The 25,568-nt window shown below is 35.1% G+C and overlaps 3 protein-coding genes across 5 annotated transcripts; 1 reads left to right on the top strand and 2 right to left on the bottom strand.

Moving 5' to 3' along the window:
• Positions 1 to 409: 409 nt before the first annotated feature.
• Positions 410 to 14,330, bottom strand: LOC105671499 (adenylate kinase isoenzyme 5). 2 transcript variants are annotated; one of them, XM_012365726.2, is made up of 13 exons: positions 14,221 to 14,330; positions 12,789 to 12,922; positions 7,461 to 7,973; positions 5,606 to 5,773; positions 5,278 to 5,388; positions 4,937 to 5,079; positions 4,609 to 4,791; positions 4,413 to 4,535; positions 4,189 to 4,336; positions 3,804 to 4,072; positions 3,462 to 3,626; positions 2,875 to 3,130; positions 410 to 2,675 (listed from the first exon to the last, which is right to left on the bottom strand). In XM_012365726.2, the coding sequence occupies exons 3-13, from the start codon at positions 7,480 to 7,482 to the stop codon at positions 2,428 to 2,430; spliced, it is 1,836 nt and encodes a 611-aa protein (XP_012221149.2). In that variant the 5' UTR covers positions 7,483 to 7,973; positions 12,789 to 12,922; positions 14,221 to 14,330; the 3' UTR covers positions 410 to 2,427. The 2 variants fall into 2 exon arrangements, with proteins under 2 accessions (XP_012221149.2, XP_012221150.2); XM_012365727.2 differs by lacking the exons at positions 12,789 to 12,922; positions 14,221 to 14,330 and adding an exon at positions 9,089 to 9,683.
• Positions 14,331 to 14,532: 202 nt separating this feature from the next.
• On the top strand, positions 14,533 to 17,564 carry l(2)37Cd (general transcription factor IIIC subunit l(2)37Cd). Its single transcript, XM_012365140.2, has 7 exons — positions 14,533 to 14,881; positions 15,249 to 15,404; positions 15,476 to 16,037; positions 16,128 to 16,706; positions 16,793 to 17,001; positions 17,103 to 17,286; positions 17,358 to 17,564. The coding sequence occupies exons 1-7, from the start codon at positions 14,741 to 14,743 to the stop codon at positions 17,441 to 17,443; spliced, it is 1,917 nt and encodes a 638-aa protein (XP_012220563.2). The 5' UTR covers positions 14,533 to 14,740; the 3' UTR covers positions 17,444 to 17,564.
• Positions 17,329 to 24,820, bottom strand: LOC105671485 (uncharacterized). Of its 2 annotated transcripts, none has more exons than XM_012365707.2 (6): positions 24,543 to 24,820; positions 21,629 to 22,645; positions 20,487 to 20,839; positions 19,936 to 20,096; positions 18,572 to 18,756; positions 17,329 to 18,361 (listed from the first exon to the last, which is right to left on the bottom strand). In XM_012365707.2, exons 2-6 carry the CDS (start codon positions 21,728 to 21,730, stop codon positions 18,056 to 18,058), a joined length of 1,107 nt encoding a protein of 368 aa, XP_012221130.1. In that variant the 5' UTR covers positions 21,731 to 22,645; positions 24,543 to 24,820; the 3' UTR covers positions 17,329 to 18,055. The 2 variants fall into 2 exon arrangements, with proteins under 2 accessions (XP_012221130.1, XP_067212680.1); XM_067356579.1 differs by having other exon boundaries at positions 24,547 to 24,820.
• Between the last annotated feature and the right edge of the window lie 748 nt (positions 24,821 to 25,568).

Raw genomic sequence — 25,568 nt, 5'->3', positions numbered from 1 at the left:
TTCAGAAGGAAAGCGCCATTGGTGACGTAAAAAGAAAAAGAAAAAGAAAAAAAAAAAAAAAAAACGCTGCCCCAGATTGGTAGCTGTGTTCGTAAAGGCATACAGTTAAATTTCAATAATTTCTGTCATTATCTTAAAATCTGAACATACTTTTTAAATTAGTTCAAAAATATATTTGTATATCACATCTGAAATTTTTAAATTAACTTAAAATCAACAATAGAACAAGATTATTTTCATTCATGAGACTTTCTAAATAGATTTAATTTGAAAAAATCTTTGGTAACTAATAAGAGATTTTAATATTTAAATATTTTCCAAAGAAATTTCTTAGATTTTAACGTACGACAACTGTACGATACGTCACTGGAAAAATTTTATGAGGGAAAGATAAAGTCTCAAGATAACGTAAGTTATCAGTATTATTATATTTTTATTGCGTTCTAATCTCATATAGAAGTACATGTAACACACTGAACGTAATATAGAATCCTTTTCACATATTAAATACATTACCAATGTAAAATAGACGCAGAAATAAATGTCCTATAATTAAAGATGTTTTTATGACATATAAGAATTACACGATTCAATAAAGTTACATAATTCTTAGGTCAATTAACAAAATAAAATTATATATATTTTTTATCACATTTTGTTTTACTTATCCACTGTCTGGTGAATAAATCTTCTTTTTCTTTACTTTACCAATATATTTAAACCTCAGAATTCTGTTTTTGATTAAACGGTTCAAATAAATTTATAAGTTTTTTATTCTATTATACATATATTATGCCAATAATACATATGCATTTCGCATATATTTGTATAACAAAACAATCGAGAAACTTTTTTTAATGTACTTAATAATGAATGTACTTTATTTGATTAAATAAAGATAAAACTATTGACATATCAATATTTTAACGCATTTCTTTTAATCTTAGTTTAACCTATTATCTTTAATGAGTCTTTAATTTTGATCAATCTCTAATTCTCTCATTCTGTCATAAGTGCATGTCTATATACTAAACTTATTTCAGTTGCGAAATTATGGCCATTTCATGAAGTTACTTAAAAATTGCTAGCAATAAAAAAATTATCTTCTTTTGACGTGATTAATTAATGTAATTCGTTCAATCTTTAAAAATACGTTTAAAAAAACAGAAGAGAAAACATATGCGAATGTAAATTCTAAAAAAGTTTCAAAATTTAAAAATATACATATAACGTAAATATACAGAAACTCTTGACCTTAAAGATTAGAAATTTGTACAACGTACAATGATTTTACAATAAATACAAAATTTTGCAAATAAAATTTTATACAGAGACTGCAAGAAATTATTTGAAATGATTAAGTTAGCTGTGCTTCTTTTATCAGTTGTTACATAAAATATAAAGGAAAGCATGTAGGTACGTTGTTTTAGAAAAATGGAAAGGATTAAGAATGAGAGGGTTAATGTACTTTTGTAAAGACGCACTTGTACCTTGTACAACAATCAGAGCACCAGTCAATCATTAGTATATGTGTGATATGTATAGTGAAATACAACAATCCAATAGCAATAGTGAAAATATCTCTATAAATCGCTTTATATATCTGTCAATGACGAATTTAAATCTGTCTAACAATTCGTACAAATCCGCCCGCGGATTGAGTTTATAAAACAGATCAACTTGGTCATCTCTATATACTTTCATCACAGGTACATCTTCTCTCTGCGCATTAATCCTTTGATTAATGATATTGCATTTATCTTTAGGCACTCTAAACGATTTTTCCAGTTATACGATGTGATTCATGCTTGCTACATATATCATATAGAACTTGATCTGTTTATTTGATACTGTAAAATGTACGCGTGTGTGTATATATATATATGTATATGCATATATATATATATACACGACATACTACAAATAATACTAATTGTAAGCTGATCTTATAAATCAATCATTGAGACAAAATAATTATATGTATTCTGTTTGCATATAAAATTAATCCGGAAGAGATATCGTAGTATAGATATCGTATAATAATATTGTATTGAGAGGACAAAACAGAAAGAGAACTTTGAGTGGAATAGATGTGGTTCCGTATATATTCGTTATTTCAAAATTCAAAAATATTACTCCACAGTATTCCTGATATCAACTCCGCTTTTGGCTTCATTTTTATGATGAATATACATATCTATAAATTGTACTGCAAAATCTTAAATCGTATTTATTCTAAGGCACCAATGTATCAATCGCCTCAATATATCCGTCGCTGAAAGACCATGTGCAGACGCGTAACGATCGAAGTTGTCGATACAATCGAAGGTCCCGTTACACAGCTCGTGCAAAATCTCTTCGCGCGACGTTAACAAGTAAAAAAGTCTTCAACGATATTAAAAAAGACGTCGTCTGCGGACGTCACACTTACATGTGAAGGTTCTGCTGATAACCCTCGACTTCATTGTACATTTTCCTGATGGGATCCTTTGGCAAATAGTTGTTCATCGCGGGCGCGACCTTATTGTTGCCGGATGCGATGCCGTTGGCTAAATGCGCCACGCCATTTTGTAGCATGTGCGCCGCTCCGTTCGCGATGCCGTTTTGATAAGCGTGACCGTTTTGTTGAATATGCTTCATATTGTTCAACACACCATTAGAAATGGCACCTACTCCTAGCATGGCAAAAATAAATATCGGAATATATTTATGCGCTAACAATAAGAAGATACGCGCATTTCTTAACTGAACGTCAACTATGTTACATTATTGTTTTCTAGATTTCAGAAAAATTTCACAATAAGAAAACCACAAGAGAAGTCACTCCTTCAGAACCCAAAAATATCTATAAAAGTGTTCACTAAAAGCAATTACCTTGAGCAGTAACTCCATTTAACCCATTTCCAATGTGATTCGCCACACCGTTAGCTATTTGCTTGGCAACGCCGTTAGGTATGGCACGTTCATTTTCATTTACGGCGTGTACCCCGTTTGGGCGCAATCCTTTAATTGTCGGGGAATCCGCATCATGTAGGCTTTCTTCTTCCTTGCGACGCGTCCGACGCATTAATTGATACAATGCAGCAGCGAAATCCTGCTGTACGCTAGGCACATCTGTATCACCATCCACCTAAAAATAATAAATATTTACTATCTGTTAAAAAGCAGACGAATCATATTTTGTTACGTATAAGACGATTTCATAAATATATATGAAAGAAAGAAAGGTTTGCCGTACTTTGATACCGTCAAAAAAAACCATGCGCAATATTTTTCTAAGTAGAGTTTTTAGAGCTACAAATTTTTTTACACGATAATTATATGTAATTGTAAATAATAAAATGATCATTATTTCTGATTGGTATTTTTCTTGCGTAATTCAAGATATCCGACATTGAATATATATCGTTTAATACAAAATGTAAAGCCAATAATCTTTGTCTATTGTTAACTATACGTACAATTGTTAAACGATTGTCGCTATCTAGTGTTTTCAACATGGGAAGAGACACCTCGCGAAATAGCTCCAATCTTTTTCTAAATGCCGAAACACTGTCGTCCAGCCTTCCTCTTCCGAGCTGCAGCTTGGAGCAGTCGAGTAACACCAACGGTGGTTCTTGTCCAAACTATTAATAATGCGACATAATTCATTAATACGATACTTTTAGGAGTGCAAAATTTGCTCAGAAATAAGGAAATCAAATGTATATAAAATTATTGATGAATGAGTTTAGCTAATTAAATTATCAAACAGGACTTTCGTTGTTTTAAAAGCGTAACGCGACGCAATATGCAAATATTACCTTGCTCTCGAATTCTTGCACTTGATTCAAGTCCCTCGGATATCCGTCCATGACAATACCGTCCGTGTCGCGATTCAAAAGAATCTGCTGCTCCACAAGCTGCATCACGATGTCGTGCGGGACCATTTCCCCCGAAACAATGGCGTCGTTCACGGCCACATTCGACGATGCCATCGTTCTCAACAATCCTCCGACACTTATGTGCTGCCAACCCGGCATGTTGTGAACGGCTTGGGTGCAAAGAGTCGCCTTGTTGCTTCCCGGCCCGCCTAATATACGACATTACATATATTATACAAGACGAATTGTGCGATGCGATTATCTCTATTCCCTTTTGAAAAGAAAAACAATAGAAAATGATAACGATTTTTGTGCGAATCAATACCTATGACCCAAATAAATGCTGGCAACCCTTTCCTCGGTTTATTGGAGGTTTTCGATTTTGGTGGAGGCGGTGACATCGCAGTTGCTGCTGCTTGCTGCTTCGCCAGCGGTAAACTTGTAACTGACTCTTTTCTCCTCTCCACTTCCACCTGAAACACGATGTGCAGCACATATGTTACTTTTTAATTCGCGCCTTTACGCACTGAGCCTTTAGCTTGCACTTACCTCGGCTTCCAGAGATTGAGGTACATCCTGGTCTCGCATTTCTCCGTCTGGCATGCCGAGAATTCTAAGGACGGCATCCCGGAAACTAACATACACCTCGCTCGGATTACGCTCTCCATTCACCTGTACAGACAATTTTTATTTCCATATGTAAATATTATTCGTGAGCAAAATTTAAGAATCTAGATTCTTTTACCTCGAGTAACATTCCACTTTGATCGAAATATTCTGCAACTGGCATGACATTTCTGTAAAAATTGTGTAACTCCATCCTGGCTAATCCGATGATGACGTGCCCGAGTTGTGCGCCGAAATCAATTTGCCTCTCCAGCACTTCTTGTCTCCACGATACGAGAATAACGCCGTTAACAATTTTGATCTGTAAACGATATTGTATATTATTATTCACAATTATTATCTCATCACTGTTTTGAATACTGTGCGTAATTAAGTTTGTTAGGAAACGTAATCCTCTTGTTCCTGTAAAAAGGATAATCTTATCGATAAATGACGGATAAACTCACTTTTTCGGCATATTCCACTACGTCGCGCATATTTCGCGGATATCCGCTTACAAGAAAAACTTTGGCTCCTGGGGACATTTTCATCTCGAGCATGAGTACTTCAGTGACAGTCTTACTACTAAGTTGTCCAAAATCTTGCATATCTGCAGTAAAATAATAATTGAGTATACATTGCGAAAGTACAAGGATTTTTATTCTCTAAAATTATTCGGAAAGATTGAGACGTAGTTTCGAAAGCACGCAATATAATTTTTTCCAGGTGCATATATGCTTGTTTCATTGTTAAAATTTTATATTATTAATGTTTATAATTTTAATGTTACGATACATATAATACGAACCATTTCCTAGTGCGTATTGTTGAAGAAGATCCATCATGTTGATATGCGTTATACCTTTCTTTTCTTGTATCAAATTGTCGCAATATGTCACCTTGCCGCTGCCGGGACCGCCTAAAAAATAATCATTAAACATATCAGAAATCATTCAATAAATATCCACACTTCAATTCTGAATTTTCAACAATTAAATTATTTCAAGTCGACTAGTTTGGTATAAAAATGGCTTTATTGGAACAATTCAACGTTGAGGTACGCGATGCATTTAGTGAATATAGATAATTTTTCTTAATATTACATGAAAAAACAATGAATGTCGATTGATACCAACCAAGCACGAATATAACGGGAACTTTCGGTGTTTCGAATTTAACCGGGCCAACGTTCTGCTTCGGGAAATGTCCATCCGGTGGAGTCGCCAAGAGACCAGCTTCACCTCGCCACCTTCCTGTAGCTCGAGCATCGCCTTCCTCGAACATCTGCGATCCATTTTGCTGATCTGAAACATTAATTCATCACTTTCTAAAATGACTAATTTATTCAGACAAGATAAAAGATTGAATAAAAAAGACGAATAGAATTCATTTTTCAACAAATTTATAATTTTGTTAAAATTAAGTTAAGTTAAAATTAATTAAAGTTAAGTTAAAATTAAGTTAAGTTTGTTAAAATTAAATGTAATGAGCGAGTATTCTTTGAATAAATGCATTATTGTAGTTTAAGTTTTGCGAAAGATCACATCATATTTGAAAGACTTGGAGTTATCTTCATTATAGACTTACAATCGTCCATTTTTACAAATTTTGATTTAATTATAAAGTTAAAAAAATTAACACATTATATATACGTGTTACAAAAACTGAAAAACTTAAATAGGCATTTTTATCGACAAATAAAATTACTCGATGGATAAACTTTAATTGTGTCATTCAATTTTATTGATTGCAGTCTCAACTAATATTGAGCGCACTGAAATATGCACAACGTTCAATTACGACGATTACTGATGAATGTATGTGTTTAGCTTCTTGATAAATTGTTTTAGTAAAAATATAAACTAAAAATATAAACGCATATAGTAGTAATATGCGTACATATATTTTCAGGAAAAAGAATGGTATCAAGTAGACAAATTAAAATATTCCAAGATTAAAAAAAAATAAATATTATAGACACTTATACACATGATGACAAACACTACTTCGCAGTGCATTTTATGCATTTGCATATTATTCCGCTTATCGTTATCTGTAAAGTGGTGTTTTTATCAATGAGATGGTCGATTTATTTCGATTCTCATCTTGCTCATCATCGTCGCGTGACGGAGCTGAAGATCCCACATAAAAGTTGAAAGCTTTGCATAAAACATGCATTGTTGCACTTATATTATTTATTACGCAATACAAATGGAATCGAGTAATCACCTCAATTTGAATCAGGTACCAATATTTACAATCTTATTATCGCATAGATTTGGTTTACTTGTGTGAAAAATATAAAAATTTCCTGACATATAGATAAGAATGTAACGCACCTAGCGTAATATTATTAACAACATTATTTATGTGCTACTCATTTTTAATATTCGTAAAAACCGAATGATTGTGCAAGTTTACAATGAAGATAACTCCAAGCTTTTAATTTATTACGTTCAACCTGATCTTCGGCAGAATTTAAACTACAATAATCCATTAAAACAACACCCGTTATAAAATTTCATTTTATAATTAACAAAATTATAAATTTATTATAAATTAATCGCATTAAATTTTTTATTGCTCATTGAATTAAACAAAATAAAAATTTATGTACGAAAGAGTCAATAAACAAAGGAATTTTTTTTATTCCCAAATCAATTAAAAAAATGTCTCTTTACTTTTTGACTTCCCCTAATATGTTAATAAAATTTCGATCGTAAATGTACTTTAAGAAGAAAAATGTATGATAGAAAAGTCATATTAATGTATATTGAACTTTCTATTGATTAATTCAAACAAATGCATCGTGATAATCTCATTTTACTCTTTTCAAAAGAAAATAACTGTTAAATAAAAAAAAATAATAATAAAAATCACACTTTTAAAGAAATACTTAAGATTTTATACATTTAGGATTATCTAACTAGAAAGGCATAAAATCTCGCAAAGTTGCGTGCTTGTGATTAATTAGTGATTAATTGTACTCACCAGTGTCCAGGCAGATGCCCATAGTAGGTTGTTCGAAAACTGACACGATCCTTCCACGGCCATTTACTCACATACTTCTGGCAGACAAGCTCATCTCCGCTTCAACACACGTGTAATCCTGACGAATCGTACGCAACGTGTAAGTTGAGCGCAGGACTTTCACATTAGAAAAGTGTTCGTTGTGCCGCGCGTGTCGATGATTTTTTCGTAAACCGAGGGTGGCTTCAGCAAATGCGGTTTATCCGTGGAACTTAATTTTCTCCACCAAACGATGTCCCAATGAGGATGGAATGTGCGCCTGCCACGTGTTGATCCGTGTCGAATCTATTCGACGTAGCTTCTTCAGCAGGCACTTGAGGACGAAACCGAGTAAAATCACTGTCCACATCGACGTTGGATTTTGAAGAACTATTTGACGAACTTGAGGCAAATTCTTGTTAGTTTCATTTTGAATGATATCTTATTGCACACACTTGCGATGTTTGAATAAAAATGACGGTGACTTAAATCCAGCTGAAAAAGAAAAAAAAAAAACGATTTATCATCGATGTATAATTTTGAAAAATTTCTGGCGGTTGCTTTTAAAGCCAATTTGATAATTATTATTAACGCAATAGCAAAAATAAAGATGTATTAAAGAACTCCGATATTTAAAATGTACGCAAATCAGATAGTTTTACAAATCAATGTTTTTATCTTATAAATATTTGAAGTATTGAATGTTTGAGAGCGAGACAGAAATTTTCCGCAAAGTTATTCGAAGATAAAGATTTCTAAAAAATTAAATTATTGACCAAATTATTTTTTTTTTCACATCTCATGTTCTTCAAGACATTTCTTCCGGCAGCTTTGTTATTCCTCAAAAAAAATCCTGCACTCCAGTTTTAAACTCGTCATTCTTAGAAAAATATTTTACCACTTTCTTCACAATTCAGATTTTTTCATTGTCAGATCTTCTTTTAATACTTCAAATACATGATAATCTAATGGCACCAAATCTAGACTGTGCAAAGAATGTGGAAAAATATTTTTAATGATGGCGAGCTTAAAGCTGTGGTGCACATTCGTTACTTCCCAATTAACAGACTTTTTTCAAGGAATTAATAAACTGCCACTAAAAGAACACTGCGTTGAAAACTGTAATGATTCTGTAAAAAATCAGTATAAAATCAATATAAAATTGTAATTTAGTGCTTAAATTTCTACAAGTACTTATTTTTGAACAATACTTTGCGGAAAATTTTTGACTCACGTATGTTTGAGATCAACTCTTTTTAATAGAATAGCTTCCCGCACAATTCATCAGTAAAATACTACGCAAAGTTATATACAATGCACTTTCGACAACTCTAAAACATACTGAAACATGCCAAAGTTGCCATCCAAGTTTCGCCACACATACGAACACTAGTGTCTATCGTTATTGTTTTTTCATCCGTAGTGAATCGACGAGCTTGAATCAACGCGTTTGCAGTCAATGAACTAGTAAAACTGACAGAACACAGAATCGATAATCAAACTGGCCGACGAAATGACACAATATTGCGCGAGTAAGGCAACAGTCTCCGGCGAGAAAACACTCGGGTGAGCGACATCACATGTCATCCTGAAACTCACGATTGATTTACCTTGCTGATGCAATTGCGATTGTATCGCGGTGTATTTGCGATATACGCAAGCAACGTCGGCAAACGTGGAAAATCCTCGAAATCCGGTCTTTCGTGAACACGATTCACGATCGAGCAGTGATCGATGTGTAATTTCGCACGTTCGGCTCCGAACCTGGGCACCAAGTCGCGTGGCTCGCGGAAGAAGGCTGAAGAACGAGACCAGTTCCAACTTCGTGTTTCACTCCGGGAAGGGCCAGCGCGTAAAGTGCGCGCGTGGTGCGACGACGTGAACGATTATGAGTCACAATGCTTTCACAGCGGAGCTTTTACGTCGAGCTTTCTTTACGACAATGCCATAATGATTTGTCAGGAACAAATAGAGGTCGTAGTAAGAACCACTTGTTGTCATGGATACGCGCAAGCGCCCACTCTTTACACGCTTGTGCATGTACTTTGCATACAACACACGGAGATAGTAATGAGGGTATGTGTGTGTATGTGGGCGTTTGTCGTACAAGGGTGTAATGTAGGGGGTTCAATGTCAAGTTTCTGTTTCTCGACTGCGCGACTGTTCTCGAACAGACTTCGGTGAGCAAATAGTGAGGGTAAACCGCGAACGACGAGTTCAAATAATGGTATTATTTGCATGTCGTTTCGTTGACTTCATAAAGAGTCTAATCTACAAACGTATTGGAGTAAAAGAAAATGAAAATAGAGCAAAGATAACAAAAAACAAACGTTTTATTATTTCTATTTTTGCATCTCCGCTTCTTAAACTCTTTTCTTTTTTGCTTTCTTATATATAATCTTTCGTATATCAATAAAAGTATATTCGCATAGTAAAATATATTTCTTACTTATACAGTAAAAACTGTACGGTCTCTCGTCCTTACAAAAATAGCTTTAACGAGAGTTTTATTTAAAACCGCTTATAGACCCAATGCGAAATGTAGCGAATTTCTTTATTACGTTTTCATTTTCGCGTTTCCGCTTCTTATGAAAATATTCTTGACAGTCCTTTTATGTTTCTCATATGTTTTTATCGAATATTTTAGATGAAATTGACATTGAGTAAAATAACTTCCAGCGCGAGTAGGAAATTGTTTATTAGCGTCATAAAAAGTTGCTTAGTTGGAAGGTTGAATATAATTGAATGTGCCTTACAACGCAATTCGCAAAAGTTTGAGAAATGAATTGTCTTTCGTCGCAACTCGTAAAAGTTCAAGAATAAAATCGCCTTTTGAAACGTAATTCATAAAAGTTTGATGAATTCATTCTTTTGTTATAAATTGCGCACTTCTATATGTATGCATATATATACATATACGTATTATCTTCTTGTGGGATCCATCAGAGGTAACGACAGGTGCAACGATACCTTTTTAACGTATTACGTAGGAATGAGGACGTGTCAAGCATTTAACACACGAAGCTAATATGAAATTTATAGTCTCGTTTTACAATCGATCGTGGAGCATATGTGAGAAGCATAACAAGAAAGCATTCGCGATAAAACGGGTTTAAGAACATCTAAATTCTGTATGTCTTTATACTAGACCTAACAAGAAGTTTAAGCGCCAACTATGGCCGTACTTGAACTTCTTAGCTTCAAATAACGTATTGCTCACGCCTGTCATTTCTATAATGATTCGTCAATTAACAAAACTTTTTATGGCAATTCGAGGATTTTAATTTCTTAACTGTACTGTTTCTTACTAACGTTCGTCATTTCGCTTGCACTGTTATGTTATGTGAATTCTAGAATGTTTCTTTCTTTCTGTCACCCATATAATTTCGATATTAAAATAAAAGGAAGTTGATCGTAAACTCTGATAGAGAAAGCAATAAGAATCAAAAGCGCGGTTGTTAAAGCACAATTAATTACTAAAAATTATAATATACAATAATTTAATTATTATAAATAATATATAAAATAAATGTTTTGGTCACAATTTGAGTCCTTTTTAGCTTAATAAAGTATAAAAAAGAAAAAAAAATTTATATTACATTGAGAATATTAAAAAATACATATAAAAGCGGTTAAAATAAAAAAAAATTGTTTTTTTCTTTCTCAAATTCTATGAAGAGTTTAATAAAATTTGATATCCGAAATTGTGGCCAAAACTTTTTTTGTATATTAATTAATAATTACGCACTGATACGCGCTTCTGATTCTTATTGCCTTCTCTATCGTTTATCGTTAAAGAATTACATTTTACAATATATAAACTCTCTTCGTTTTTTTCATTTAAATTCCGCCTCAAATTTACATCACGTTTTCTCTATTTCTGTTGATGTCAACTCCTCAACCGTTTTTCAAGTAAATAATATATGCTGCTGCATTGAAGGTGATTACACACTATACACTACGAAATAATTCTAAACCGGAACTCTCTTATAGCTCTTTACTAACTTTTTTTAAATGAGGAAGTAGAAATAGATTTTGCATGACCTTTTTCTTGCTACGTACAATCCAATTTGTTCAATTTCCCGAAAATGTATTGATGCATCTGCGATTTGCACTTGTATTGCTTTTTTCTTTTTTTTTAATAAAGCATATACATACAATCTTATTTGCATAAATTAAATTTTTTTGTAAATAATGTATATTTGTATAATGTATATTTCATATTTATATCAGTTCCCTTAAACGTACAATCCTCATGTCGATATCCTAATTAGCACCGTATCAACATAATAGTCCAACGTTTGAAAGCTCTATTTCTCTAATATATCTTTCCATTTAAATAATATAAATTTCATTACAGATTTGTCTCTTCTTAACTTTTAGGACTTAAAATTAATGCACATTTAATGCATCGATAATTAAAAAACCGGTAAGAAGCTGTTATTACTTCCAGAGACAGTTTATGCTTGGACAGTAGATATTCGGCTTCGCGATCGAAAACTCGGACATATAAAATGACATGGCTATGATATCCATTATTTACTTGCCATAGATGTCATAAGTTGAAAAGCATTTGTTAATGAATAAATTTCATGTTACTGTACGCGTATTCTTTTCTAATACGCTTCAATAACTTATATTTTTAACGCTTCCTGACTTTACTTTCAATTATTTTTTAATGGTTATTAGCAATCGATATGCATTTCACTTGTTTAATAATTATAAATTGATACTTAGAATTACTTTATAACTTTTTTATGTAATTTTTCACATATAAAGTGCATATTGCATCTCGTACATCGCATTTCAATATAGTATATTTTTATAATTGTATGATAAAATATTGTACAATTTACATTGTATTTATTACAATGCCTTTTTTTATTTTTACAAAAATAATGTTAATAGTTTTACTTAAAGTCGTCCATGGTTTCCATGTCAAATATCCTAAATTGTAATATTAAAAGTAATAAAAAGTCATGCAAATTTACTTTTCCGATTTCATTCTTCCTCTCGCACATGAATTGTTCTTTTTTTTCAATGCAATTTCAATGTTTATGACATGAACAATTTTTCTGAATCTGCTTCATAATGCAGGCATAAGGCATGCAAACCCGAGATGACTATATTTCAAGCCACTTTATTACACGAAACGATTTCCACTGCTTCGAACAAATCGTTTCTAACTTGTAATTTTTCTGGAAGCTATTCTCTAATATAAGTACTATCTCTAAATTGTAACTTCTAACATATTTTCAAAATACGGATATTAATTATTTAAGAAGCATATATGTCATTTCAAGGTATTACCTTAGTATAAAGTCTGCAAGGCAATGTAAGACCGATCGACTCACATTGAATATTTAGCAGCAACTGTTATCGGTTCTGTTTCAAGAAATTATATACTTCGTGTAAAGCCATCTAACCCACTTTGCTGCGCTCGCCTGAAAGTATAGAAACGTATGTCGATTTAATTGAAACTTAAGGAGAAATTGATGGCTCATGACCACATGGTCATTTAGAATAACACAGTACTAAAAATTACAGATCTATAGTTCTTACTTCGTATCTCATGACGTAACTTAATATCTTGTACGAGTGTTTCAAAGAAAAATGGGTAATAAAAATCATGAGATACCAATTTTTCACAAAAAGATAATTTTGTAACAAAAGCTTCTACATTTAAATATTAAATATTAAAATAATTTCTATTAACAATAAATACTTTAACAAATATTTTATTATCCCTTCTTGGCAATAGCTGAAGTGATAAAGATTATATATATTATATAATAAATATTTTATTAAATTTCAAGTATAATCCTGATATTTCTATATTACATACATGTCAAACAATAGCCAAGTTTTTAGCATGTCTTAAGTAGCAAATAATCTTCATCTGACGTCATAATTGATTATTATGAGAACAAAAAGACATTAGATAATGATCGTTTGCTACTGTTAAATTATGCATACATATCAGATCCCTGTATGAATACAAACTTGTCTTCTTTCTATTTTTTTATAGGAAGCCCATTTGCTTTACGAGTCCTTGATTATAGGTAATAAAATCTTTATTTGTCCTTAATAGCAAAGACAATAATATGACAATTTCATGAAATATTAGTAGCATAAATAATATAATAACACATTAAATTTTTACTATAATTCTAGCAATATCAAATAAATACATAATATTTATATAGAATTGTAGCTAAATTTAGTATATGCGTATTAAATTGTGCATACAAACTTGGCCTCTATATCTTCTTATTGTCTTATAGAAGTCATTTATTTTGAGCTCTGGGTTTCATATAATAAAACCTTTTATATACAAATGTTAACAGTAACAATTTGCTTAATAAATAAATATGTTTCAGATACTTATTTCTGCCTATGCAGTCATATAACAATTTCATCAATTGGCAAATTTGTGAGATTAAATTATTTCACATGTCAAGTATTGACATGCAACTGCTTATATCTCACGGATTCTTGAATAATTCTACCTTGTCATAGTATAAGATATCCATCGTTTTATACATTGACATGTCTATATTTTAACAATGTGATTCGGGAAATTGCATGCAAATACGCAATTCAATACTTTGTCAACTACAAATTGAATAACTTGGAAGGAAACATAATGTTTCGCGTTTATTTAATAAAACATTAAATATTAAAAGATAAACAACAAAAAGAAAATGTGGCTGTTTCGCGCGATTAATTAAATAACGCATACCTAATGCTGGAATGCCTGAAAATGTCTAAACTAGAAAAGCAATTAACTGAGAAGCAACTAATGACGCAAAGACTACATTCGTTCTTGTTGATTGAATAAAATGTCTGACACAAATATTTATTCTGGATCATTAAGATACATTCAAATAAACATGCATAATCGCATAATGCAAAGATAAATCAACCAATCTAATGTAGAGAGAACACAATATGGCGTCTTTTATTATGAGTCACAATGGACACAATTCATTTCTCGTATGCATTATTCGATTATGCATGTGGATAAAGCTTTAGAAAAGAACTAAAATAATTTGGCACCACTGCTTGGTCTTTCTAAAATATTTATCATAACCTTAAACAAGTTCTGTCACAACTTGTCTCATGTTGCATTACATAGTACTTGTATCAAAAATTTGAAAATTGAATTGAAGGCATTTTAATAAATATAAGAAAAGCTTGTCCTGCATAATTCAGAGTTGAAAAGAATGTGATTTTACAATTTTAAATAAAAAAGTGATACTATGAGTGAAGCGAGTGATTCGAGTGACATCGAAACGTTTGATAAACAAGACGATAAAGATACAGATTTTAACGTAGATGATTATCGCCATGAAATTGACAGCGATGATTCTTTTACCGAATTATCGGAAAATAATGTTAACGTAAGTTTTAATACTTTATAACATACTGCTTTATACATTAATAATAAGTTAGCCTTTTACAGTTTCTTTTTCTGATTTTTTGTATTTTGCTTGTATTTTTTATGTTTAAAATAATGCATCATTAATGTATGCCATATTATTTGCCAAATAATTATGTATATATTTCAGCTTAAGCTGAATTCCTACAAAAATCAATAATCAAAGACAGTCAAATTGTTGCACGATATGTTTCTAAAATAATTTTTTCGAGAACTGCAACCAATTAAAGAAATCTATATATTATTTATTCACATACCTGTAATTTATGAAATTTATAGGATGTTATTTATATATGTAGAATCTATTTAAATTGTGTTTTCTGTTACAGCTAGAGATAAATAAATCTCGGGATGCCAAATATGTAGGTCCAGTAATTTCTGGACATAGATTTGACAAGAAGCTGATATGTATTAAATATCCAGGAAATGTAGTTAATACCGATAAAGCTATTGAAACACTGGGTGGCCTTAGTTCTATTTCTATGGTAAAATACAATTTGATCATGTTATAATTAGTGTAGTCTTTTATTTTGCTATTTAATTTATTCTTTCGCAGACTGTAGATGCTCCTAATAGAAGACTAGAACTGCGATTTAGACCTGATGACGGTTATAGCAAGCCTACTTGTGGGGATAGACACAGTACCATCGGTTTTTTACTTAGAGTTCGAATAAAGAAAAATAAAACAACACAAGCAGAAGATGTTGCAATAGAGAATACAAAAATTATGGATAGTACAAACGTTAAAGCTACTACATCCTGTGTTGGCGAAGAAAATCTTGATGCAACTCATTTGAAAGAACAACCTAAAAATACATCAGATACAAAAAAGGACAATCATGAAGACAATGCTGACATTAATAATTTAATAGATCAGATACACAACTGCAATGTTGGTTCTAAACATTCCATTACTGGAGATGCTGCAGAAAAAAATTGTGCTACGAGTAATACCAAAAATTTATGCGATACGAGTACTGGTGAAAGTCTTTCAAGAAAAAAAACCACATCGTTTACTTTCAACGATAATAAATATGAAAATTTGTCACAAGATGCGGATTATGAACTACCAAGTTTGAAAATACTAGGAAGAGTTGACACAGAATTCAAATTTACCAGTATGTTTTCTGCACGAATTATGTAAAGTATTATACGTTCAGATCCTTTTTTACATCGTCTTGAGCATTGATATTGTTTCTCTCTTTCAGATTTATGCGATTTTCAGTACGCACCAATGACGCAGAGCAAATTGAATCCAAAAAAGTTAGAATGTATATACAGCTCGATTTATCCAACCGGCATTCCATCTTACTCCTGGCTAAAGAATGACGTACCTTATTTTTTACCACCAGCCGCATTTAGTAGAATGGACACCATACAGCAATATATACCGAAAACTGAAATAGATTCCAACTCGGAGAATATACTCGGTAAAAATAAAAAAACAAGTCAAGCAGGTTTTCCCAGTTATATATACTTCTCGACACCGGAAGTGCCCTCTGCGGCACCGAGAGGTATTGAAACGGCTATGAAAGTGAAGTTCCTTCAAAACGCGCACTTGGAACAGGTGCGCCAACTTTTCGAAGAGCGTCCGATCTGGTCGAAAAATGCCATCATGTACAAAACACAATTCACGTCCGAACAGTTAAAGATATTGTTGCCGTCGGTGGCGTATTACTTCATGACTGGACCGTGGAGGGTCATGTGGGTGAAACTGGGCTACGATCCCAGAAAAGATACTAACGCGAGGAAGTATCAGACGCTGGATTACAGATTGAAAGCTATGCGTAAGTTATATCGTTCTCGATTGCTAAAAGCAATTCGCATCGCACAAAAGTGTCTTGTAAAATTTATGAATTTTTGTGATTTGCAGATGGATTAGGCTCGACTGTCAGATGCAAAAGAAATTATTCCAATTATACATTGCCATATAAATCAGCACCGGTTTCTAAGCAAAAACCCGCGATACTCAGCGCTAATCTGAGCCAGGAACAAAATCCGAAGAAGGAGCGACATTTGCATGAGAATGTGTATATATACCGAGAGGGCATGGTACCTCCTTCTCGACAAATGTTTTATCAGGTTTGTCAATCCTTTTCTACAGTTCCAGTAGCGCATTATGTGTGAAAATATTTTATAATATAAATTTCTAACTTTCTCTTTTTTACCAATCGTGTCGCTAGTATTGCGACGTTTTAGTAGGTGAAATACAAGAGATGTTGGCGAAGCTTCCCGATCCTCTACCTGGTATAAGGTGTCACGAGAAAAGAGGATGGCTGCCAACTGATTTTGACGTACAGTGCAGAGAAATTCTAAACAAACAAGTGCGCGCTGTTCTGAGAAAAAGAATGAACATTCCTGAGGATCGTACGTATATCTATTTTAGTTTATGAAAATACATGGTGCACATTTAGAATAAAATTATACTTTTATTGCAGATCCAACATCACTTCCACGGAAACGGAAACATGGCATTAAATTAAAGATTAATAAAACGATTAATAAAAGAACGAAAAAGAAATGAAGCGAGTTCTACAGAGATTCAGTCGGATGTTACTCCTATTTCAACGTTGGCAACAGAATGCGATGTTAAAAGATAATCGTAGCTTGAACACGATCGGAAAACAATACATATTTTTGCTTGACATCTTTTTTTTTTTTTTTTTTTTGAGGACGTTGAGATGATGTGATATTCTAAAATACTTGATATTTATTTCACAAGCGTTAGATATGACGAGCTGCAGATAAATATACTTTATATTTATATGAAATATGTTAAAATAAATATAAAATATAATTATCCTCAATTAAAAGTTATAGGTTGAATCTCTTTGTATCGCCGGTAGGCCCCATATATATATATATATATATATATATATGTACATTCACCGTGCACGCGACTGTGTGCACAGCTCCAAGTCATGACGAATTTAATATCTACATGTGATGCATTCGACCTGGCAGTTGAGGTGTGAAGGCATACAATGGCGTTCTATTGTACTTCATCTTTTCTCGCATGCTCGTAGTTAATTTATACAATTATATTTATACCATCTTTTAGGTACATAATCACAATCGCGTTAGACCTCAGGAAAAGAAAGGAAATGGCCAAGCATAGGTGAACTTGTCGCCTAATTTAAAGATGCGCCAGCACTTCGACGGTAGCTACGGGTGGCGTTTGATCGCCGCTGAGAATAACCGGCTCGGATTCGGTCTGGACGATTCTAACGAGATTCGCATCTTTCTTCGAGGGCACTAGATTGGCGTTAGGCGTGACATTCGTCTCAGCGCAGTAACTCGGCGGCCGGCTCTCCCTCGTCGCTGTACCGGGAGGCTGCACCACGATGCTGCCCGCGTTCGATCTGTAAGTCGGCGGCGGCGACGATGTGGGCTGCAATCGGTCCAGCAACAATAACCGAAGTCTATATTCTTGCATACTAGCCTGCAATAACATATGAAGTATTAGAAACCAAATTTTCGCATATTACACACGAATTTTTCATATAGAAATATAAATGATGTGCAATTTTGAAGCCAGAAACGATCTTCTAGCAATCATTTTAAATTTACATCTTTTTCAACGCAGAACAAGCACAATTGCACGGGCTTCTGCATTAAAATTTTTCAAAGGACGCTGCTCTGAATGCAGTACCTGATAACTCGGTGGCGGCGTTCTAAACTGGAATTCCGGATAGATCATAGCGGCGTAAGGATGTATCGGTCTCGCAGGAGGTATTCTACCGGAAATACCTGTGAAACCGAACAAGCTACCGCAGTAATCTTGGTTGGTCAGTCGCCACGCAACTGCGCTAACCAACACCAGAAGCACTCCTATACCTGAAAACAGAAGATACGTGCTGTAATGTCATGTAACAGTTCTCATTAATTACAATACAAATAAAGCAATTATGATACATACATTTATAATTAAGCAAGTGGCTACACGGATTGCAATTTGATTTTTAAGTGAAAACGAGGGAAAAGGAGGAACGCGGGGCATTCCAGCATTTATTTGTCAATCTGGCCCAGCAAATTACGGCATCTATCTTTCGGTTTATCTCTCCATTTGTTTCTCGATTTACAAACACGTTCCCTCGATCTCACGGCCCCCGCGTGTGTAAGTGTCGACATCGATCTCTGTTCTCCTCATTGTGCGAAGTATTCTGAGCGGGTCGCAGGTTACATGCCCACGTTTAGAAAGTAACTGTTGCGAGCTCGAGTTTCCCTATTCCCTCCCCTTCCTTCCTCAATTCTGTCGCCACGTGTAGTCAGCTGCCGTGGCATTCTATATGTTACGCCTAAGTATTCTTTATTCTGTTCTCGGTACTGTGAATTTCAAGAATTCATCTTCATTTTCGCAACAAAAGGAACGTTTGCTTTTTTTCTCTTATTGTTAGTAAAGAAGGCACATGTTTCTCTTCCATACAATTCCTTTCTTTCTCAAAAGGCCGTCATTTCAATTTTAGAAACAGAAAATAATCACAGATAGGAAATGGAAGAAAAAGTAAACGTGCATGTCGATTTTCAAAGAACTTTAGAAATTGTGATCGCCGCTGGAAAGATTTTTTTTTAATCTAAAGTATTTACTTGTATTAGAATTAAAATACCATTTAAATAAAATGATCTGTTTATCGCATAATTATTGTAGTATTAAAATAAATTAATTAAAAAAATTAACAAAAAATGTTGTCACAAATGATTAATGTCATATCTTTTTCATATCTTTCTCACATCCTATTTTTCATAATATAACTGTGTTTCTCATTCTATTACAAACCGCTTTCCTTTTTGCAATCTGATGTATGTCGATTTACTTGTATTTAAATTCAAAAAAGTAAAACCGTTTATTGTAAAATAATACGAGAAAATAAGCTAATCTAATATATTCTAATTCAAAATAAAGTCGATATTTAATCGATAGACTGCAACACCTTTTACCAATCGCACGACAGTGATCTCAACTAAGGCATGTATGTACATTCTCTTTTTCCTTCTCTTTTGCTCTCTCTCTCTTACCAGACATAAATATTCCCACGAGGTGATCACGGCCGGAAGCTTTGAGGGCACCAAGAAGAGTACCGGCACCCGCGCAGACGAGACCTACGAACCCGACGCCTAAAATGGACCAGCGTACTGGAGGGGAACTCAAACCACAGCACTGTTTCGGCACTGCGTCCCTGCGACATAAGAAGCGATCGTTGAATGACCCACTGACATACACTCGTCTCGCATACTGTACGGTTACAGCACAGTACGTGAAGCTGTAGAACCATATAGCTTCAGCGTGAATTTTATATTAGGTGTCATTAATGCCTCAGGCATTCTCGAACGCATCGTGCCCGAATATTTATACGATAATTATTGGTTAAAAAATTCAGAGACGTCCAAATAGCTTGAAGATTGATTTCGAAATTCGAAGCAAGTATTTCAAACTGGAGAAATGTCGAACATTTTAATGACGCTTACATTCAGATATTTAAATACGCAGAATTTATTGAAAGAGCAAAAAAAAAAGACTACTTTTAAATAATTAAAGCAAATTAAAAAGAAGAAATATCATTGCAAACCTGCCGAAAGCAGAAACGCTAGCAGGAACGGGAAAGGGTAGACCGAGGCTGAGACCTCTGAGACCCAAATGCGGGGGAGGAGGATGAAGGAAGCCTCTGGCGGGTGGCACGAGCGGCACTCCCGGTGCGGACGAAGCTGTCTGACATCCTGGTGCGGTTCCGGGATACGTCGGCGGTATGGAGCAGGATCTCAGAGCGCGACGATGATGTCTGCGTATTCGTCGTTCCCGCCTACGCGCATCTCGCATACCATCGGAAATCTCTTCGGTCTGGCTCGCCGACCCGCCTCCGTGAGGTGCCAGCTCCGTCTGCGCCTCTGTCGAGGTGAAAGACCGAGCATTGTCTCGTGTTTCCTGAAACACGAACGAAATGCGTTAGCTTGGAGCAAATCGGTTTGATCAATCTGTCGCAAAATCTTCTTCAGAATTATTATAATTTGTGGACGTAATTTAATAAATCTATCTTCCTCTTCGTCTAGATTTAAAAGAAAGCACCGCAAGTCAAATAATTAATGTCAATAATCAAATAATTATCTCTTTCCTGTCTTTATGACAACTCTCTTGTTTTCTATTTTTTATAGCCTCATTCTGCATCTACCTTCCATTTGTAATGTGTCGAAACAGTATTCATATCTATAAAAAAAATATATAAAAAATAAACTAATTTATTTTAATGGTAAATAATAAATATCTATAGATTATATATAATATTATTATTATATAATCTAATTGTACATTGTGTAATAATTATATAAATAAATCGTGTAATATTAATAAAATAAGCACATATTTAAATAGAAACATAAATTTATTAAAAAAGCAACATTAACGCCAGAAAGACAAAGAAGTCATTTTTTATTCCTCTTCAGTTTCAAGATAAATTAATAGACATTTCTCTGAATACTGGATTTCTTTTTTATTCTAAACAAAATGACCACGATTGTACTTATAATACTTGTACTTAAAATTGTACTTAAAATATTGTGAGGAAAAGGTGAAATTATTTAAAAGTCGATTCTAATCCTTTATGTATTCTAAAAAGACGCATAGAGCTCCGTCTTTCTAGTGTTAAAGCGCGACGATTTCGACGACTTGGCCTGGGTTTACGCGCATGACACGTCAAAACGAGAAATGAAACGGTACCTGTGTTCGGTCCGCGCCGTTCCTGGCATTATCCACAGCAGCACCGTCGACGGCAACCACGCTCACAGGCCTCGGGACATTCTCGGGCAGGACTTCGGCCATCGTACGGTCCTGAGCATTGGTCTCCGCACTTTCCACAGTGTAAAGACACTTCCCCGTTTCGCGAAATGATCCTCTCGCCCCTTCAGAACGTTCCCCCGCGAATTACGTCCTTTGTCTTCGGTTCTTTCTTCGTTTACAATTTTCACCCGGCTTCCTCCGTTTTCATCCATTCATTTCCTCGTTCCGATCGTCCTTCTCCCTCGCTTCCTTTGTCTCGCGCTTCCACCAACGTCCGTTTTAATGACACGGTGAAGCGGGACTCCCGACCTCTTTTATTTCCGCCTCACCTGTCTCGCGTTGATCTTCACCACATGACTGACGACAGGATGGCGTTTCTCTTTCACTCTCCTTCCGATTTGCCCTCTTTTCGCTCGAGAGATCACGGAGGAAGCGCGCGACAACTTGGTATCATTAATATTCAAACGTGTAACGTTGCCGCGCAGGATTCTGCAAGCCTCTTCGTTTCGCCTCTCGCTCCTGTTTCGCTGAACACATACGTAAACACACACACACACACACGCGCGCGCGCGCGCGCACAGAACAGATGCACTATTACGGAATCGGAAAATACGATATCGAGTGGGCGGCAATCACCATCACAGAGAAACGAACACAGAGCACGTACCAACACCGTTATCGTCTATTTAACCGCGCCGCGATGCCAGTTTGTCACGAAACTAGATCCTTTCGCCGCGACGAATGTCTTCGCCGTCCTGCCGTTTAACGCACTCCTCACGCAGCCACCGGGTCCCGCTGGGGTCTCGCATGGGAGCGGCATCGCGAGGATAACGAGTTAGTTCTTGCCATTACGGCATCAGTTTCTTACAATTCCACCGCGCACAACCGTTCCTTCGTGATCGGCCTGATCTGGCGCTCGCTCGCTCGCTGGCGACGATGCTGCGATGCCGCGCTGATCTGAAAATGGAAACACATTTCGCTCTTACGACATTTTCCACGACAATTTTCATGTCGGATCGCGAGTACAGCCGATCGCCGCGCGATAAATTGTTAGCAGTTAACCCGTGAATAATGGAGACTCTTATTTTAGACGACGGCATTTAGTTTACGTCTATTAGATCGATTCGCCTGAGAGCACGTGGGGGAAAGTAGTCTCAAACGCTCGGGCTGGCCTTTCTCGAGTTATTGCTTCATTGATTTGTGTTTTATCGGCAGCAATTACCGGAGGTCTCCTAGCGAAATGATTGTGATTTTACTTCGTAACTCCCGGAGTATCCGTTGCGAATTAAGTGGGAATAAAGGGAAACAGCGGTGGTCATCGATTTTAATTGCCTCTCCGGCAAAAGGAACACAGGACGATACAAGTTGCACTTCTGAAGCGATCTTTACAATGCAATTTTATATATAAAATCATCTTTAAAGTAAGACGGTTCTAAAACGCAGATTTGTAATTGCGGCAGCTTTGTAAGCGAAGCTTCGCCTTCATTCGCAATTCTGAATTAAAGATTGCACTTAAGAGAATCTTGAATATAAAATCGGATTATAAAGAAAAACGCCCGAGAATTTTTATCTTAATTTGCAATCATATATTTAAGACCGTATTTAAGACGATCTTAAAGGTGAGATTAAACTGCAAAAAGCCGTCTCAGAAGCCGACTTGTGTCGACTTGAATTTCTTCCTGGAAAAGAAGGAATTCATCTCTCGTGAAATCCGACGAATTCAAGCGGTTAATCGAATCACGGTTGACCAACGAAAAACGAAACCGTGCGGGAGTTTCTCGAGCTTGATTGAAGAAATTTTTATGAAAGCGCAGAAAGAGAACTTTATAAGCATTGCAAATTCAGCAGAATGCGAACCAAACAAATTACCATTTTATCGATTCCGACTATTGGTAAAAAGATAAATTTCTACAGAAATCCTCTCCGGCAAAAACATAAAATTTTATTTATAGACTCGCTTTAGACGCTCTACAATTCACGACGGAAATAAAAAGTCCGTTTATAATTGTGTATAATAAAAAATATTTGAAGAATCACAATACACATATACGAAATACTTATCACTTTTATCTTTTTAATATTTCTTACGTTACTGTATGTTATTAATTAACTAAAAGTGATTTATAAAAAATTATAAATAGAGAAATTTTTATTCACATAAATTACCAAATAACACGCAAATCTTAAAGACATCTGAAACGCGTCCAAAAGACGTTATTCAAATATCTTTGAGATTTGTTGTCTGGGTTTATAAAAATTCTATCTCGCATTTTGCTGCGATATAAATCTAGGTCCAGGAATTCACTTTTTCGCGAATGGTCCAAAAAATCGATAAAATAATGTTCTACAAATAGATCAAGTTAGTTTAACTTTCCTGAATTTGCGATTCTTATAAAATTCGTTCCTTTCTCCGCACTTGTTTGTTTCGCACATCTCTAAAATGAGATTAACACGCATGCATGCCACTGTTCATTCGTTTAAAAAGCTGTTACTCAAAGCTTCCTAGTGTTGCGTTTTCCCCTATACACGAGATTTCTATGACATTTATAGTAATCTCCAATCAAGCAGCTGAAAGCGCCTTGCAGCGCATTTTGAGCGAGCACAAGCTGCATCGTCGTGACATGTGAAGCGAGAGATACGGCTCTCTCACGTTTGAATTATTGACAAGCGCCCGCAGGACGAGCGAACCGATCAGTTCAAATAAAGACGTGATCGACACTTTCGTGTGGGCGTCGTTCATTTTATGCACAATAAACGAACGGTAAATCAAGACGAGAGAGCTTTTAACTCGATTGAGGTCGCGGCAGATTTCTCAGCGGCCGTGTTGTCCGCGTTCGAAAAAAATATCACTCACTCACTCGCAGGAAGTGCCTTTCTCGCGTGTACCACACGGCAGCCAAGTGCACGAGCACTGCACAGCGACGAGTATTCGATTCGGGGATCGAAGTCATGCGTGTTCCGCGGCTGCCTTTGCGCGATGCCCGATCGATCTACTAATCGCATCGGGCGGTTGCGAAAACGCCGTTCATGCTTCGACAGAACGAACGCTACGTACGCGAAGGCGCGTCGCGCGGAGAGAACGAGGCAATCCGTACCAAGATAGCGGCTCCACTGACTCCGTTGTTGGATAATACATACGTGCCCGACGCGTATGAGCCCCGTGTAGTATCTCCCACACACTCGCACTTCGTCGAACTGATCGCCGTGCTCCAATCGCGTCGTGTCCCGGCGCTCGCTCGGCGCGAGAAGGAGGGATCGATGCTCGGTGAACGCGCAAGAAGGACGGATCGAGCACGCACAGTGGTGCCGAAACCGAGGAGACTTTCGAGAAATGTTTACCAAGTTGCTTGCGAGAATCATCTGTGTTTGCATCTGTCATAGGCTTTCATACTTTCATGTTTTGGTATGACTAGACGGAATGTAAAGAAATTTAGATTCAGATATTAATTTATGATCAATTAATGTAACTAATTTAATTTTATCAATTCGTAATAATTTGCTTTACAAATTTTACATTAGATTTCCTCCATATTTTGACATTTAACTTTATATATTAAAACGGGTTTAAAACATTATTTCTTTAAAAAACAAAAATACTAATTTGTCTATCACAATTTTTGCCAACAGATTGTAGTAATTTTTACGGTGCTTTTTGTCTAGACTTGTAATTATTAAAAATGTAGATTTCTCATCATGTTCTCTTTCTGTATTATCTCAGATTATACGAATGTTTTTGAACAATGAAAAGATTTTTCCTAAAAATTACCGTTTTTCCCACTCGACACCACTGTGCAACGTTCTATGCGCAAGAGAAAGGGATGGTCGCACGAAAAAAGAGGGAATGAGCGGTGAATGTGAAGAACGACAGAGAGATGCACAG

The sequence above is a fragment of the Linepithema humile genome, chromosome 6, assembly GCF_040581485.1.
Source record: "Linepithema humile isolate Giens D197 chromosome 6, Lhum_UNIL_v1.0, whole genome shotgun sequence".
Classification (NCBI taxonomy): Eukaryota; Metazoa; Arthropoda; class Insecta; order Hymenoptera; family Formicidae; genus Linepithema; species Linepithema humile.
This window is presented reverse-complemented; position numbering and strand designations above follow the sequence as displayed.

Excerpts from the sequence above, each read along its gene's own strand:
- LOC105671499 (XM_012365726.2), bottom strand. The coding sequence starts at position 7,482 with ATGGGCATCTGCCTGGACACTG. Across the intron at positions 5,389-5,605 it reads TCCCGTTATATTCGTGCTTG|GCGGTCCCGGCAGCGGCAAG; the intron begins GTTGGTATCAAT and ends ATTATTTTTTAG. Across the intron at positions 5,080-5,277 it reads ACAATACGCACTAGGAAATG|ATATGCAAGATTTTGGACAA; the intron begins GTTCGTATTATA and ends ATTTTACTGCAG.
- LOC105671485 (XM_012365707.2), bottom strand. The coding sequence starts at position 21,730 with ATGGCCGAAGTCCTGCCCGAGAATGTCCCGAGGCCTGTGAGCGTGGTT. Across the intron at positions 20,840-21,628 it reads ACGGCGCGGACCGAACACAG|GAAACACGAGACAATGCTCG; the intron begins GTACCGTTTCAT and ends TTCGTGTTTCAG. Across the intron at positions 18,757-19,935 it reads CGTGGGAATATTTATGTCTG|GTATAGGAGTGCTTCTGGTG; the intron begins GTAAGAGAGAGA and ends TTCTGTTTTCAG.